Here is a 17,361-nt window from a genome sequence, read left to right as displayed (position 1 = left end):
CGTGGAGTAGGGTTATACCGTAGGGGTTAGCACAACATCATGGGCTGAAGGGCCTGTATTGTGCTGTGCTGTTCTGTTCCGTTCCATATTTAATATTCCCCTTCCTTGATCAAGGATTCTTCCACAAATGTAATTTGATCTTTCTGAAATAGCATTGGTGCAGAGGTGAAATCCATCATATTTCTGATCTTGTGTCAAACTAGGCCAGGGGTTAGAACATCAAACACAGAACGTTGAACAGTACAGCATGGGAACAGCCCCTTCCACCCACAATGTTGTGCCACACCATAGTCATAGTCATAGTCATACTTTATTGATCCCAGGGGAAATTGGTTTTCATTACAGTTGCACCATAAGTAATAAATAGTAATAGAATCATAAATAGTTATATAGTAATATGTAAATTATGCCAGTAAATTATGAAATAAGTCCAGGACCAGCCTATTGGCTCAGGGTGTCTGACCCTCCAAGGGAGGAGTTGTAAAGTTTGATGGCCTTGGGCAGGAATGACTTCCTGTGACGCTCTGTGCTGCATCTCGGTGGAATGAGTCTTAAAAAGTAAATCAAACCCCCCCCCAAAAAAAAAACCCTCCTACCTACACAATGTCCATATCCTTCCACATTCATGTGCCTATCTAAACATCTGTTAAAAGCCTTTAAGGTATTTGTCTCTACCACCATACCAGGCAGCACATTCCAGGTATCCACCACTCTCTGAATAAAAAAACTTACCCTTTTTATGCTATTGGACCAATACCCTTAAGCAAGGAGTCCATGGACCCCAGGCTGGGAACCGCTGGACTAGATGGTGTATTTACCCAATCTTAGTGATGAGATTGTGCTGGAGAATATGATAGTCATGGGTTTGGTGCATTTTTGTAGTTTAAACTGACATTAAGTTGTCATGGGCTAAACAGTCTTTTTATGTGGCCTGCAAATAGGATTCACGTCCAATGCATAGATGTGAAAACAACGTAATTCACCAACTTGCCTTGATTAGCTGAAAACAAGACTGTTGTGATAACACATCTTCAGCGTGCATGTCCATAATGAGTTTAGAAAATCTGTGAAATAATAACATATTGGAATTATATTTACTTCAAACAAATAACATGTCTGGCTGTAACAAAGAGACATCTAGGCACGCCATTTCTTTCCTTGGCAGTATGACAGCATACCACAGAAATCGTCAGCAGGAGGAAAAACTGCGTAACCTAGAGCAACGACGGCGAAAGCTGCAGAGCTTGCTGCAAGAGGAGCAGCATCTGTTAGAAGCAGAGCTCCGGCAGCTAAAGGTGGATTCGGCTCCTCTCATACAGGAGGCAAAAAAGAAGACTGAGGAATTGAAATCGGCTCGTGAAGAACATCGAAGAAAGGTAGAAGCAGGATTTTGCAATAAAAACTGGGGTGTTAGGTCCCAAGTAGCCTTGTGTGGACTTGAGTCTGCAGGAGAGAAGTGGTTAATGTTTCACGTTAAGGACCCTTTTATTACTGTTTTTACTTCCACACATCCTGCCTGGCCTGTTGTTTCAATATTTTCTACTTTTGTTTCAGACTTCTGGCTTCTGATTTTTTTACTTGGAGGCTTTGGGCCTGTTTTAGTCCATTAGGTACCATAGTACTGGCATCTGCAAGTAAGCAAGGGCTGAATCACCATTTTAGGGATTGCTCCAGAGGTGTGCTGTGCTGGAAAGTCTTTGTGTGTGTGTATATGTATCACACATATACTTTGGGGCTTGCTGACATTTTCTGTCAAGGTCTACATATCAGGGATTACAAGTGTGGTAGTCCCCCACTGCACCATGATTTGAGATGAGTTACAGGCTGGAATCTAATCAATGCATTAAAGCAGAATAATGGATACCTGGGCACACACAAGGAATTCTGCAGATGCTGGAAATTCAAGCAACACACATCAAAGTTGCTTTGGCAGCAGGCCAGGCAGCATCTCTAAGAAGAGGTACAGTCGACGTTTTGGGCCGAGACCCTTCGTCAGGACTAACAGAAAGAAGAGCTAGTAAGAGATTTGGAAGTGTGAGGGGGAGGGGGAGATCCAAAATGATAGGAGAAGACAGGAGGGGGAGGGATGGAGCCAAGAGCTGGACAGGTGATTGGCAAAAAGGATATGAGAGGATCATGGGACAGGAGGTCCGGGGAGAAGGAAAGGGGGGGGGGAACCCAGAGGATGAGCAAGGGGTATATTCAGAGAGACAGAGGGAGAAAAAGGAAAGAGAGAGAAAGAATGTGTGCATATAAATAAATAACGGATGGGGTACGAGGGAAGGTGGGGCATTAACGGAAGTTACAGAAGTCAATGTTCATGCCATCAGGTTGGAGGCTACCCAGACGGAATATAAGGTGCTGTTCCTCCAACCTGAGTGTGGCTTCATCTTGACAGTAGAGGAGGTCGTGGATAGACATATCAGAATGGGAATGGGATGTGGAATTAAAATGTGTGGCCACTGGGAGATCCTGCTTTCTCTGGCGGACAGAGCGTAGGTGTTCAGCAAAGCGGTCTCCCAGTCTGCGTCGGGTCTCACCAATATATAGAAGGCCACGTCGGGAGCACCGGATGCAGTATATCACCCCAGCCAACTCACAGGTGAAGTGTCGCCTCACCTGGAAGGACTGTCTGGGGCCCTGAATGGTGGTAAGGGAGGAAGTGTAAGGGCATGTGTAGCACTTGTTCCGCTTACAAGGATAAGTGCCAGGAGGGAGATCAGTGGGGAGGGCTGCAGGGGGGGGGAGGACGAATGGACAAGGGAGTCGCATAGGGAGCGATCCCTGTGGAAAGCAGGGGGGCGGGGAGGGAAAGATGTGCTTAGTGGTGGGATCCTGCTGGAGGTGGCGGAAGTTACGGAGAATAATATGTTGGATCCGGAGGCTGGTGGGGTGGTAGGTGAGGACCAGGAGAACCCTATTCCTAGTGGGGTGGCGGGAGGATGGAGTGAGAGCAGATGTGCGTGAAATGGGGGCGATGCGTTTGACAGCAGAGTTGATGGTGGAGGAAGGGAAGCCCCTTTCTTTAAAAAAGGAAGACATCTCCCTCGTCCTGGAATGAAAAGCCTCATCCTGAGAGCAGATGCAGCGGAGACGAAGGAATTGCAAGAAGGGGATGGCATATTTGCAAGAGACAGGGTGAGAAGAGGAATAGTCCAGATAGCTGTGAGAGTCAGTAGGCTTATAGTAGATATCAGTAGATAAGCTTTCTCCAGAGATAGAGACAGAAAGATCCAGAAAGGGGAGGGAGGTGTTGGAAATGGACCAGGTAAACTTGAGGGCAGGGTGAAAGTTGGAGGCAAAGTTAATAAAGTCAACGAGCTCAGCATGCGTGCAGGAAGCAGCGCCAATGCAGTCGTCGATGTAGCGAAGGAAAAGTGGGGGACAGATACCAGAATAGATTTGGAACATAGATTGTTCCACAAAGCCAACAAAAAGGTAGGCATAGCTAGGACCCATACAGGTGCCCATAGCTAAACCTTTAGTTTGGAGGAAGTGGGAGGAGCCAAAGGAGAAATTATTAAGAGTAAGGACTAATTCCGCTAGATCCCTTGCCCATCCTCTGGGTTTTTCCCCCTCCCCCTTGTCTTTCTCCCCGGACCTCCTGTCCCATGATCTTCTCATATCCCCTTTGCCAATCAACTTTCCAGCTCTTGGCTCCATCCCTCCCCCTCCTGTCTTCTCCTATCATTTTGGATCTCCCCCTCCCCGTCCCACTTTCAAATTTCTTACTAGCTCTTCTTTCAGTTAGTACTGACGAAGGGTCTCGGCCCAAAACATCGACTGTACCTCTTCCTAGAGATGCTGCCTGGCCTGCTGCGTTCACCAGCAACTTTGAAATGGATACCTGGGAGTGGGTTACGGTTTGTTATGTAATCAGTTGATTTAAGTCCACCCTGTTGTATAGAATGGTGGATGTTATGGGTGAGTTACAGGCTGGAACCTGATACAGTACAAAAGCTTAGACCTATGACAATCTGAGAACCCCAGCAGAACACCAATACTTCACATAGCAAGTTGAAAAAAGTAGAACTACTCCAAGTAGTTCTATGAGAGTAGTAGTAAATAAAATTTGTTGTTATGCAATGTGGCATGTGATAAATTCAATAAGGGGAAAGTCCACCCATGTGAACCAAAGTTGGTGGAATAATTAACAGGTCTCTTTTCAATGAATTTCTTCCCAAATAAACGCAGTGATATGCTGGGGTACAGTTCTGTGAGTACCAAAAGAGTAAGAAACAACATTTCCCTTTTAACAAAAAATTGTTTCTGTTTTTGACCATATTTGCAAAATCATAAACTCCTAAATTGAGTAAATGTACATTTTTTAAAGCCTGTATTTTCTGTCATGAATGCTTAAAAATGGAGAAAATTGACAGTCAGTTTTTAAAAGGATCAGTATGCCAGCATGATATTCATTCTTAAAGGGTTGATATTAAAGTGTAGCCAGAGTTGTACACAGCTGATGTGCACAAATCCACAGATGTCATATGTTAGCAACTGAGCTGGTGAACTTTCCTCTTACTACACACGGTAGCGAGTAGTTAGCACAATACTTTACAGTACAGGCGACCCAGGTTCAATTCCTGTAAGGAGTTTATACATTCTCCCCGTGACCACGTGGGTTTCCTCCGGGTGCTCCTGTTTCCTCCCACAGCTCAAAGACGTACCAGTTAGTTGGTTAATTGGTCATTGTAAAATGTCCTGTGATTAGGCTAGGAATAAATTAGGGGATTGCTGGGCAGCGTGGCTCAAAAGGCTAGAAGGGCCTATTCCGTGCTGTATCTCATAAGACCCAGGCCAGGCCAGAGTGACAAACTGGAGCTGCCCTATTTGGTAACCTGATTGAGATTACTTAAACGGTGCAGCTTGGATTTAGAACTTAATGTCTTCTTGGTATGATAGCATTGGGTGGTGGGTTCACTTTTTAAACCTTCTTACACTTTCTTAAGCTAAGTCTTTTGTGTTTGTTTTGCACCTACTAACTAGTTGAACCATTATTTAATTATGTGATTGTGCTGCTTCTGACAGTGAGAATGGAACATCTCATTTGAGTTTTTTTGAGTGAAACAGCATTCTTGTTGCTAATCGTTCAGATATTAACACTTCAGATTTTCCGCACCTCTGTTCTCAGGTTGCTGAAGAGTTGTTATACGAGCACTGGAAGAAGAACAATACTGAACTCCGACAAGTGAGTAAAGAAACAATCTCAAATAAGGGGGAAACTGGGTCTAAAAGGTCAATTTTTTGTCAGATGCATCAGTATGTGTGCACAGATGCAACTAAAAACATCGCGGGCACATAACACTGTGTAAGCAGCGTTCATAAGAAAGTAAAGTAAACAGAAACAATTTGTGAGGCATTTGACCCCGATGTCACTTCATGTCAGTCCCTGGTAGCCTTGTCGGACAGCAGTTTCAATGTAAACAAAGTTCATTGTGTCTATGCTGGGAAAGATAGAATAGTTTTTTAATCTAAATGGAAATTCCTTCTGTAGCATAAACTTGCGATACATATGGCATACCCAGATGGCCCTCTTTCGTACTGACAAGAGAAGGGGCAAAGGCAGGTTACTGGAGCCTTAAAACCAGCCGCTTCAGGCAGATGGGGCTTGTCAGCCGTGGTTGGCAGCTCATCTAGGAGAAGGAAAACTCTGATCTCCAACCCCTGCTGTCTTGAGGCTAGACCCACTCATAGGAAAGGCTTCAGGAGTCAAACCTGAGGAAAAGTCCAAAACTTGAGTCCCTGAGGCAGTCCTGCTGACTGACAGTTCGTGCGACAGTGCTGGTGCCAAACTAAATCGATCTCTGCCATTCCTTTGGATTCATCATCTGCATGGAGTGGGGGAGCCTGCTGCATGGGCAACAGCGTGCCCTCCAGATCGTACTGCCCTGGCTTGCTTATGACAGCTCGGATGGTCGATGCTGGTCAATGGAGGGCCTCCCTCACTGTTGTCATAGCACTTCATCTAATCTATGATACTTTCAGATCTGTTTCTACAATTAAAATTGGGTACTTCCATTATCATCTAGTCTACTCCTGTTGCTTATACTGAAGGATCAGATATTTACTTTGGTACCACATTTTATGAAATGCAAGTCAAGCACCCCACTGACAGGGTCACTGACCATTTCTGCCTCCACACAGTTTAGAATAGGTGTGTCAGTTCTATTTTGCAATGAATGTATGCTGGTTCGAGCAGTTTGCAATAACTGAATCTTCATAGTTGAGAGAGATTGTATTTGATCAGTTAAGTATGTGTAAAGCTAAATAAAGGAGATTCTGCAGATCCAAAAGTAACACACACAAAATGATAGAGGAACTCTGCAGGTCAGGCAGCATCTATGGAGAAGTGTGAATAGTTGACATTTAGTGCTGAGACCATTCATCCTGATGACAGGTCTCGGCCTGAAACATCAGTTCTTTATTCCTCTTCATTGATGCTGCCTGACCTGCTGAGTTGTTCCAGCGTGTAGTCTGAGTAATGAGGTGGAATGAGAGCCATCATTCATGATCGATGTGGAATGCCAACTGTTAGAATGAGGTCCACAATTGCTGATCTTAAATTGCTTTTAAATTGTAACATGACTCTGATAATAAGATTTCCCTTGGTTTGTACCCTCTTGGTCATAGGATAGGATAATAGAAATATTAACAATTAATTAATTTTACATTAATTTTGAATACAGCTCCAGTCAGATTTGCACAAGACACATGTGACAAACAGCTGGCATTCGCAGGTCACAGAAAAACGACAGGTAAACAATATTTTCATGTTTGATATTATCCAATTCTGAACGAAACACAACATTTAGGGTTCGGGTTTGGTTTGTGGTGATAAATCATTCCCATTAGCAATCTAAATATGCATGTTTTAGGAGCAAGTGCCTATGCTGCCCAAGATTGAACCTTTTGTTAGCAATAATATTACTCGTAGTATGAAGTAGATAGTTATATCTTCTTCGCACACTTCTCTAAACACACAAGGAAAGTCATGCCAATATTCACTGAGAGCAGGCCAGATGTTAATGATTATATTGGTTTTTTTAACCTGCAAGCACATATTGCAATGGTTATAATTATGTTTACCATGATGTTCTTTGAATTAGCATAAACATTTTATATAATACAAATTAATAAAGTTGCTTCTATACATTACCTTGTTTGACAGATAATAATTTAAAATAACCTGCTGCATGCAAAGTCATATCCAGTTCTATTTGATTTGACATGTGTATCTTTGAAATGCTTTAAAATAAATGATGCTGGTATTTGTTTCCCTCCTGTCTCCTTGAGAGATGTGGCTTATTCCAGTGTTAACTGGAAGAGGTACTAATCATTCCTACTTCTCTTTTTTTAAAAAAAACTTAACAGAAAGGCAAAAGCTTGTTCAGCCTTAATAAAATCTGATAATTACTGGATTTGAGTGGGATTTTTGATGTAATTGCCTTTTTCACACTTAACCCCACCCTCCCCCGTTTGCAATTGCTTACATCTGTTTAAATTCTTTTTCCCTGTCTTACTCATCTCTGGAAGTCCCTGGGAACAGGCATGCAAGAGGCTAAAGATCTTTTAGGCCAAGGGATTTTAACCAGAGGCCCATTGACCTCTCGGGGACTGAGGGGCAGGGGCAGAGTCTGTGGATAGATTCCAGAGGGTCAGTGAACTTGGATGAGAAAACATTTACATCTTTATTTTTACTAACCTCCAAATGAAATTTAGTATTTCTTTCAATTATGAATGTGGGCAACAAACCACAGTAGTATTAACTGTACCTGTGACTTTGACACCATTAGAAATCACAGATATTTTCATATCACATTACAGTTGTTCCAAGCATCTCAAAATATCGTTTATGGCATGCTCATCAGTACTTCAAACTTACAGTAGTAGATGTGCCGGTGTAACAAATGTGATTACAGTCTTCCTTTCTTTAGGCGCTCATGCAATGTAGTTGGTCAAATGAAAATAGATCCATAAGCTTCACCAGGCTACCAAAGGGGTCCATAGCATTAAAAAAGGTTAAGAATCCTGCTTTAAGCAGTGATGTTCAGTCAGTGAGTGAATGATTTTGTTGTTAAGGTAGAAGGCTGATACCAAGGGATCTGCATTTTAAGCGAGCTACTATTGATATAGTATCAATCCCAAAATCCAATGCCTGTAGATATCCCATCTGAAATTGGGTTGAACCCGCACAACTATGCAAGGACATCCAGTGTAAACTGGCTTATTATTTTATGGTATTAACTTGGTTATATGACTTGAAACTAATAGTTAATTAAAACTGATGTACCTTTTCAGACAGGAAAACACCCCAACAATAGTTAGGGACAAATGTGCTTCAAGCTTTTGGGAGAGCCAGTGATGTGTAGAAAATTACTCATAAAGGTGGATTTTAATTTGGACTGTGAACGAGGTTTATGTGTTGACATATTTGTTTATCTGAATTTTGCAGAGGTGCTGGATCTTGTAAGGATAAGCAAGATTTTTTTGTGACTGGTGCCAAAACATAAGTGCTGGGTGTAATAGTGTGTCTTGGCTTTGCATTCTTCTTTAGCAAGAAGAGGCAGAGTTAGAGGAGAAGAAGAGACTGGAGAACGAATATGAAATTTCACGAAAGCAGGCCCTAGAGCGAATAAAGCAGGAAGAGGAGAGAAGAAAACAGGAAGACCTGAAGCAAGCAGAGATTCTGCAACAGCAGATGGAAGAGCTGCGTTTACGGGAGGTTGAGGTAAGAGTTGATTTGCTTTGGTCCATTTTATTTTTTTTATTCATTTTTCAGGATTTCTTGTGTTTGACAAGGCCAGCTTTATTGCTTTAATTCATTGCTAAATGGCTTTGAGAATGTGTTGATGAGACACCTGCTTGAACTGCCACGTGCTTTTAGTGAGGGTACTGTGAAAGGTGTCCTGGTTTTGTGACCACTGACACCAGACAGACAGTCTCTGAAGAGGATTGATAATGGCTGGGGGTCACCCGTCTTGTCAGAATCAGAATCAGGTTTGTTATCACCAGCATGTGACGTGAAATTTGTTAACTTACCAGCAGCAGTTCAATGCAATACATAATCTAGCAAACAGAGAAAAATAAATAAAATAATAATGATAATAAAAAATAAGTAAATCAATTACAGTATATGTAATTATAATATGAAATACTGTATATTTAAAAAAGTAAGGTGTCCAAGCGTTCAATGTCCATTTAGGAATCAGGTGGCAGAGGGGAAGAAGCTGTTCCTGAATCGCTGTGTGTGTCTTCAGGCTTCTGTACCTCCTACCTGAGGGTAACAGTCAGAAAAGGGTATGTCCTGGGTGCTGGAGGTCCCTAATAATGGACGCTGCCTTTCTGAGACACCAGTCCTTGAAGATGTCCTGGGTACTTTGTAGGCTAGTACCCAAGATGGAGCTGACTAGATTTACAACCCTCTGCAGCTTCTTTCGGTCCTGTGCAGTAGCCCCTCCATACCAGACAGTGATGCAGCCTGTCAGAATGCTCTCCACAGTACATCTATAGAAGTTTTTGAGTGTATTTGTTTACATGCCAAATCTCTTCAAACTTCTAATGAAGTATAGTCACTGTCTTGCCTTCTTTATAACTACTTGTACATCGATATGTTGGGACCAGGTTAGATCATCAGAGATCTTGACACCCAGGAACTTGAAACTGCTCACTCTCTCCACTTCTGATCCCTCTATGAGGATTGGTATGTGTTCCTTCGTCTTATCCTTTCTGAAGCCCCCAGTCAGCTCTTTCATCTTACTGACGTTGAGTGCCAGGTTGTTGCTGCGACACCACTCCACTAGTTTGGCATATCTCACTCCTGTACGCCCCCTCATCATCACCTGAGATTCTACCGACAATGGTTGTATCGTCAGCAAATTTATAGATGGTATTTGAGCTATGCTTAGCCACACAGTCATGTGTATATAGAGAGTAGAGCAATGGGCTAAGCACACACCCCTGAGGTGTGCCAGTGTTGATAGTCAATGAGGAGGAGATGTTATCACCAATCCGCACAGATTGTGGTCTTCTGGTTAGGAAGATGAGGATCCAATTGCAGAGGGAGGTTCAGAGGCCCAGGTTCTGCAACTTCTCATCAGGATTGTGGGAATGATGGGATTAAATGCTGAGCTATAGTTGATAAACAGCATCCTGACATAGGTGTTTGTGTTGTCCAGGTGGTCTAAAGCCGTGTGAAGAGCCATTGAGATTTCATCTGTCATTGACCTATTGTGGCAATAGGCAAATTGTAATGGGTCCAGGTCCTTGCTGAGGCAGAAGTTCAGTTTAGTCATGACCAACCTCTCAAAGTATTTCATCACTGTCGATGTGAGTGCTACCGGGCGATAGTCATTAAGGCAGCTCACATTATTCTTCTTAGGCACTGGTATAATTGTTGCCTTTTTGAAGCCAGTGGGAGCTTCCACTCGTAGCCATGAGGTTGAAAATGTCCTTTAATACTCCCTGTAGTTGGTTGGCACAGCTTTTCAGAGCCTTACCAGCTACTCCATCAGGACCTTCCGCCTTGCGAGGGTTCACTCTCTTTAAAGACAGCCTAACATCGGCCTCTGAGACAGAGATCATCAGGTGCAGCAGGGATCTTCACAGCCATAGTTGTGTTCTCCCTTTCAAAGCGGACATGGAAGGCGTTGAGTTCATTTGGTCGTGAAGCATTGCTGCCATCCATGCCATTGGGTTTCGTTTTGTAGGAAGTAATGGCTTGCAAACCCTGTGTAAAGATTCTTCCCAGCAAAAGGCAATAGCAAACCACTTCAGTAGAAAAACTTGCCAAGAACAATCATGATCATGGAAAGACCATGATCGCCCACGTCATATGACACGACATGTTACAAGTGAACAAACTCTACAATACTTTTGCCGAGGGAGTTCCAGGATTGTGAAGAAGCAGCGATATATTTCTAAGTCAATGTGGCATGTGCTTTGGAGAGCAACTTGCAGATGGTGGTCGCCCCTTTGCACCTACTGTCCTTGTTCTTAGTGGTTGTGGTAAGAGCAGTATTTTGTGCATCGTGGGCACATTGTGATAGTTATGGTATGTTGGCAAGCAAGCTGATTACTTTCATCTGAATGGCATTGAGCTTCTTAAGTATCATTGGAGTTGTGAGTGGAGTGGATTACATTACACTCTTGCAGATGGCAGAAAGGCTTTTGGGTCTCGGGAGGCTCTGAGCTGGTCTTGTAGCCAGTTCAGTTGAGTTTCTTGTCATTGTTGATGGTGCAGGTGATGGTAATATCACTGAGTATCACAAGTGGATGGCTACACTATAACTTTTGTGACACATTTGTTACCTGCCCCTTTTCAGCCCATGGCTGGACGTTATCCAGGTCTTCATTCTCTGGAATGGAGTTAGATCAATAGAATGAATGATTTCTAATTTTATAATGTCAGGAACATGTATTTTGAGGCAGCTGAAGATGGTTGGGCTTTGGCTGAAGTGATGTTGAGGTAACTGATCTCCCACAACCATCTTCCATGGCATGAGGTATGATTTATTTATGATTATGAGATGAATAGAGGACCTGGTAGGGCTCTGGAAAACTGGCAGGAGTGTTCAAAGACATTTTCAGTCTCTCATTGCTACAGTCAGAGCTTCCCACCTGCTACAAAAAGGCAACAATTATACCAGTGCCCAAGAAGATCAGGGTGAGCTGCCTTAACAACTATCATCCAGTAACACTCACAGCTACAGTGATAAAGTGCTTTGAAAGTTTGGTTATGGCTAGAATTAACTCCTATCTCAGCAAGGACATAAGCCTATTCTATTCTTGGTTGGTGCAACTGTAACGAAACCCAATTTCCCTCAGGATCAATAAAGTATGTCTGTCTGTCTGTCTATCTATCTAGCTATCTATTTGCCCATCACCACAATAGGTCTATGGCGGATGCAATCTCATTGGCTTTTCACACACTTTGGATCACCTAGGTAATACAAGTACCTATGTTAGGATGCTGTTTATTGACTACAGCTCAGTATTTAACACAATTATTCCTACATTCTGATCAAAAAGCTCCAGAACCTGGATCTCTGTACCTCCTTCTGCAACTGGATCCTCAACTTCCAGAAGACCACAATCTGTGCAGATTGGAAATAACATCACCACCTTGCTGACAATCAACACTGGCACACCTGAGGGATGTGTGCTTATCCCACTGCTCTACTCTCTCTACACCCATGGCTGTGTGGCTAGGAACAGCTCAACTGCCATCTATAAATTTGCTGACGATACAGCTATTGTTGGCAGATCTTCAGATGGTGATGACAGGGTGTACAGGAGTGTGATATATTGTCCTGTGTTGTTGCAGTTACAACCTTGCACTCAATGTCAGTAAGACCAAAGAACTTGTGCATTTCAGAAAGAGTAAGACAAGGGAACACACACCAGTCCTCCTAGAGGGATCAGAAGTGAAGAGAGTGAGCAATTTCAAGTTCCAGGGTGTCAATATCTCTGAGGATCTATTCTGGGCCCAACAAATCGATGCATCTACTAAGAAGGCATGGCAGCAGCTATATTTCATTCAGAGTTTGAAGAGATTTGGTGTGTCATCAAAAGCATTCACAAATTTCTACAGATGTACTGTGGAGAACATTCTAACTGGTTGCATCACCATTTGTTACGGGGATGGGGACGGTGGTGTGCTACTGCACAGGATCAAAGAAAGCTGTAGAGAGTTGTAAACTTAGTCAGCTGGGACATGGGGACTAGCCTCCATAGTATCCAGGACATCTTCAAGGAGCGCCGCCTCAAAAAGGCAGTGTCCATCAGTAAGTATCCCCATCACCCAGGACATGCCTTGTTCTCATTGCTACCATCAGGAAGGAAGTACAAAATCCTGAAAGGACAGGCCCAATGATTCAGGAACAACTTCTTCCCCTTTGCTATCTGATTTCTCAATGGACATTGAACCCATGAACACTACCTCGTTGTTCAGTCGACTCTTCGTGACCTCATGGACTCCTGCACACCAAACCTTCTTGTTGGAAACTGCCTCTCTGAGATCCCCCAAGGTCATATGCATTGTCTGAGTAGTATTATCTATCTATCATAGCCTCTGCCTTCCTCTCCTCCTTTTATCTTCTGTTTCACCTAACATGAGAGTCTTCTCCAAGGAATCCTGTCTTCTCATGATGTGGTAAAATATTTGAGCTTTTGTCTCACGATCAAGCCTCCTGGTGAGTAGTCTGGCTGTATTTCTTCAAGTATTCATTTGTTGGATCTTCATGCTGTCCAATGAACTCTTAACGCTTTCCTCCAGCATCCAAATTCTTTAGTATTCAGCCTTACTGATAGTCCAGCTCTCTCAGTCATATGTCACAACTGGAAATGCCATAGACTTGACTATATGGATCTTCGTAGACAGAATGTTATGTCTCTACTTTTCAGTATTTTATCTAGATTTGCCATTGCTGCCTCCCCAGAAGTAAGCATTGTTTAATTTGGTGGCTGCAGTTACCACTTTTAGAAGTCTTTGAACCGAGAAAGACAAAATCCGTCACTGCTTCCACTTCCTTTCTATTTATTACCACAGAGTTAGATAGATAGATAAATCTTGGTTTTCTTAACTAATTTTTATTTCTATTTTTGCATTACTTATTTAATTTAACTATTTAATATATGTGTGCTTAACTATAATTCAGTTTTTTTCTATTATTATGTATTGCGTTGTATAGCTGCCACAAGGACAAAAGAATTTCACGACATATGCCGGTGATATTAAACCTGATTCTGATTTCAATAGTTGGGAGCATTTTTCCCTTTGTCTGTTAACTTCAGTACCAGTGAGGCTACTCGATGGCACAGTCTAATGCTGCCTTAATGTCTAAGGCAGTCACTGTGATCTCACCATTTGAACTCAACTGTTCAGTCCATACACAAACAAGAGAAAATCTGCAGATGCTGGAAATCCAAGCAACATGCACAAAATGCTGGAGGAACTCAGCAGGCCAGGCAGCATCCATGGAAAAGAGTACAGATGACATTTTGGGCCAGAACCCTTCAACAGGCCCAGTTCTGATGAAGGGCCTGGACCCGAAGCATGGACTGTACTCTTTTCCATAGATGCTGCCTGGTCTGGTGAGTTCCTCCAGCATTTTGTGTGTGTTGCTGTTCAGTCCATATTTGCACCTGAGTTTCGATGAGATTCGGAGATGAGTGCTACTGGTACATTGGGCACTACTGAGCGGGTTAACGGGGACTATGATAGCTCCGATGTAGAGGAATGTAGGAGTTTCCACCTTGGTTGGTGATGTGGCAAGAACTGTTGGTTAAAATAGTAAGATATTGAGAGGTATTGGTGCTCGGGGGTATCTGAAGGTCCTTGAGCATAATTCCTGGAAGATAGTATGCAGGTTTAGCAAGCAATTAAGGCAAATAGAATGTCGACCTGTATTCCCAGAAGATTTTTGTACAGAAGAAGAGACTTCTTACTTTTTTATGGGGCCCTGATGAGTCTGCACAGGCATGCTGTGTTCAACTCTATTCTAAGTTCGGTCATTATGTGCCGCGTCATATGATGTGGGCGATCATGGTCCTTTCATGACCGTGATTGTTCTATGGTCAACACGCTCCTAGAAGACAGCAGGGCGGCTAATATAGATGAACTGAACACACTGATGAGGGGGAGGGAGAAGTGGAGAGTCCATCAACGTGCCGGACGCCGGCCCCCAGGCCTGAGTCGGCATAGTAGTATTGTTCTTGGCAAATTTTTCTACAGAAGTTGTTTGCCATTGCCTTCTTCTGGGCAGTGTCCTTATATACAGGTAACCCCCCCCCACCCCCCAACCAACCCAGCCATTATCAATACCCTTCAGAGATTGTCCACCTGACATCAGTGGTTGCCTAACCAGGACTTGTGATATGCACCTGCTTCTCATACGACCATCCACCACCTGCTCCCATGGCTTCTCGTGACCCTGATCGGGGGCTAAGCAGGTGCTACACCTTGCCCAAGGGTGACCTGCAAAGGAGGGAAGGAGCACCTTACACCTCCTTTGGTAGAGATGTATCTCCAACCCACCACCAATATAATTGCATACAGGGACTGCAGTAAAGGTTTATCAGATTAATTCTGAGGACGACCATTTTGTCATTTGAGGAGAAATCAAGTAAACAAGAAGAGAAGTGATCTAATTGAAATGTACAGGGTAACTGAATTGATGTTCATCCCTAGTAGGATTGTCTGGGTCATGTTTAAGGAAGTAACTCTAACTTCCGGAGTTAACCTCGGCATCTCAAGTGTAGTAGAGCTTCCAGTGAGTTGAAACCTTTGTTTGAAAAGGTCATTATTTCAATATGCAGTGTTTACCTTTCCTGAGGGTGTCCTCAATGGGTATTTGCACAGTTCTGCTTTAATATAGGGTCCTTTCACTATCCATAGGCAAAGAAACTCAGGCTGGAACAGGAGAAATTATTGAAACAGCAATGGGAGTTGGAGGAGCTGGAGGAGCAAAGGAAACAATTAGAACAACGGCGAAAGAAATCTGAGTTGGGGTAAGTAGTGAACAAAGCTTGTCCACTTTAATTTAATTTGCTGCAAAGAGAAAAGCCCTCGCTCGCTCAACCTTTCCTCATGAGATGTTTCGAGTTGCACTATCTCATAAGTTTCAATATGGATAGTAGAAGTTTATAAAACTAAGAGGCCATAGTTAGAATAGACAGCCAGAACCCTATCCCCAGGGGAGAAATGTTGAATATTTGAGTGCAGAGCTGAAAGGTAAGAGAAGGAAAGTTTAAAGGGGATGTGCGAGGCAAGTTTTTTATATAGAGTTGAGGTGCTAGTGCTGCAGATGATAATGGAAGCAGATATGATAGTGGCTTTCAAGAGGCTTTTAGATAGGCATGTACACGGATTGGAGGGATATGCATCATGTGCAAAGGATTAGCTAAATTTGGCATCATGCTCAGCACTGACCTTTAGATTGAAGAGCCTTTTCCAATTTTATGTTATGTAGGTTCACACAAAAGAACATAATGGAGCCTAAATGACCAAGAAATAGTGTATGAGGATGGTAGGGAGAATTTATTTGGAAAATATTGTCTAGTAAGCAGTTAAATTGAACTGAGGGAATTCCAATGCTGCAGCTATTACTTTACGCATACAACACACACCAAAAATGCTGGTGGAACGCAGCAGGCTAGGCAGCACCTAAAGGAAGAGGTACAGTTGACATTTCGGGCTGAGACCCTTCGTCAGGACCTGAAACATCGACTGTACCTCTTCCTATAGATGCTGCCTGGCCTGCTGCGTTCACCAGCATTTTTTGTGTGTGTTGCTTGAATTTCCAGCATCTGCAGATTTCCTCGTGATTACACATAGTGACTTCCCTGCTCTCCTCACCCCCTATCCAATAATATTTACTTAATCATAAACACAGGAAAGTCTGCAGATGCTGGAACTCCAAAGCAACACACACAGAATGCTGGAGGAACTCAGCAGGCCTGGCAGCATCTATAGAAATGAATAAACAGTTGATGTTTCAGGCTGAGATCCTTCACTGGAACTGGAAAGGAAGAAGGAAGATGCCAGAATAAAAAGGTGGGGGGAGGGGAAGGAGGATAGCTGGAAGATGATAGGTGAAACCAGGTGAGTGGGAAAGATAAAGGGCTGGAAAGGAAGGAATCTGACAGGAGAGTAGAGTGGAGCAGGGGAGAAAGGGAAGGAGGAGGTGGTGGGCAGGTGAGAAGAGTTAAGAGGCCAGAGAGGGGAATAGAAGAAGAGGGGGAGGAGAGGGAAAATGTTTTATCAGAAGAAGAAATTGATGTTCACGCCATCAGGTTGGAGGCTACCCAGACGGAATATAAGGTGTTGATTCTCCACCTTGAGGGTCACCTCTTCTTGGCACAAGAGGAGGCTGTGGACCGGCTTGTCGGAATGGGAATGGCAAGCGGAAGTAAAGTGTTTGGCTACTGAGAAATTCAGCCTTCTCCCATTATCTATTAGCAATCTCAAATCAGCAATTAATGTTCTAATTTTATACAGTTTCTTCAGTGTTCCGATGCGCTGTTGTGATATTGTGTATTTTTCTATATTATGCTGTTCCAGCATGATCATTCAAATTTTATCAGATGTTTCATGAAATGACAAAATGGCCATTGTAAAATAAAAATAACCATGCTTGAATGGTAACAGATAGCTATTCTCGTAACAGTAACTGTTTAAATAAGGAAGTTGCTGTAATGTTACTATACTTTTGAAACTAAAAGCATCCAGTCCCACTTAATATGTTTTAATTCAAGGCTTTTGCCACCCTGCGGTTTCTTTTCTTGTCATATTCCTTCACTCGTGTCCCTCTTTACCCCTCCCCCCCCCATGCACACATCTTTTCCCAAGTGTAACTTTCT

The 17,361-nt window shown here is 43.0% G+C and overlaps 1 protein-coding gene across 2 annotated transcripts in view; it reads left to right on the top strand.

Moving 5' to 3' along the window:
- tchp (trichoplein, keratin filament binding) overlaps nt 1-17,361 on the top strand; it is a 32,475-nt gene that overhangs the window by 3,406 nt on the left and 11,708 nt on the right. For both annotated transcript variants that reach the window (XM_063034554.1, XM_063034555.1), the window contains exons 3-7: nt 1,166-1,376; nt 5,135-5,191; nt 6,690-6,758; nt 8,558-8,731; nt 15,398-15,510. In XM_063034554.1, the coding sequence (XP_062890624.1) occupies nt 1,166-1,376; nt 5,135-5,191; nt 6,690-6,758; nt 8,558-8,731; nt 15,398-15,510 (624 nt within the window). The remainder of the gene's footprint in view (nt 1-1,165; nt 1,377-5,134; nt 5,192-6,689; nt 6,759-8,557; nt 8,732-15,397; nt 15,511-17,361) is intronic.

Source organism: Mobula hypostoma, chromosome 27 (genome assembly GCF_963921235.1).
Source record: "Mobula hypostoma chromosome 27, sMobHyp1.1, whole genome shotgun sequence".
NCBI classification, from domain to species: Eukaryota; Metazoa; Chordata; class Chondrichthyes; order Myliobatiformes; family Myliobatidae; genus Mobula; species Mobula hypostoma.
The sequence above is the reverse complement of the archived record's forward strand: the minus strand, read 5'-3'. Positions and strand labels throughout refer to the sequence as shown.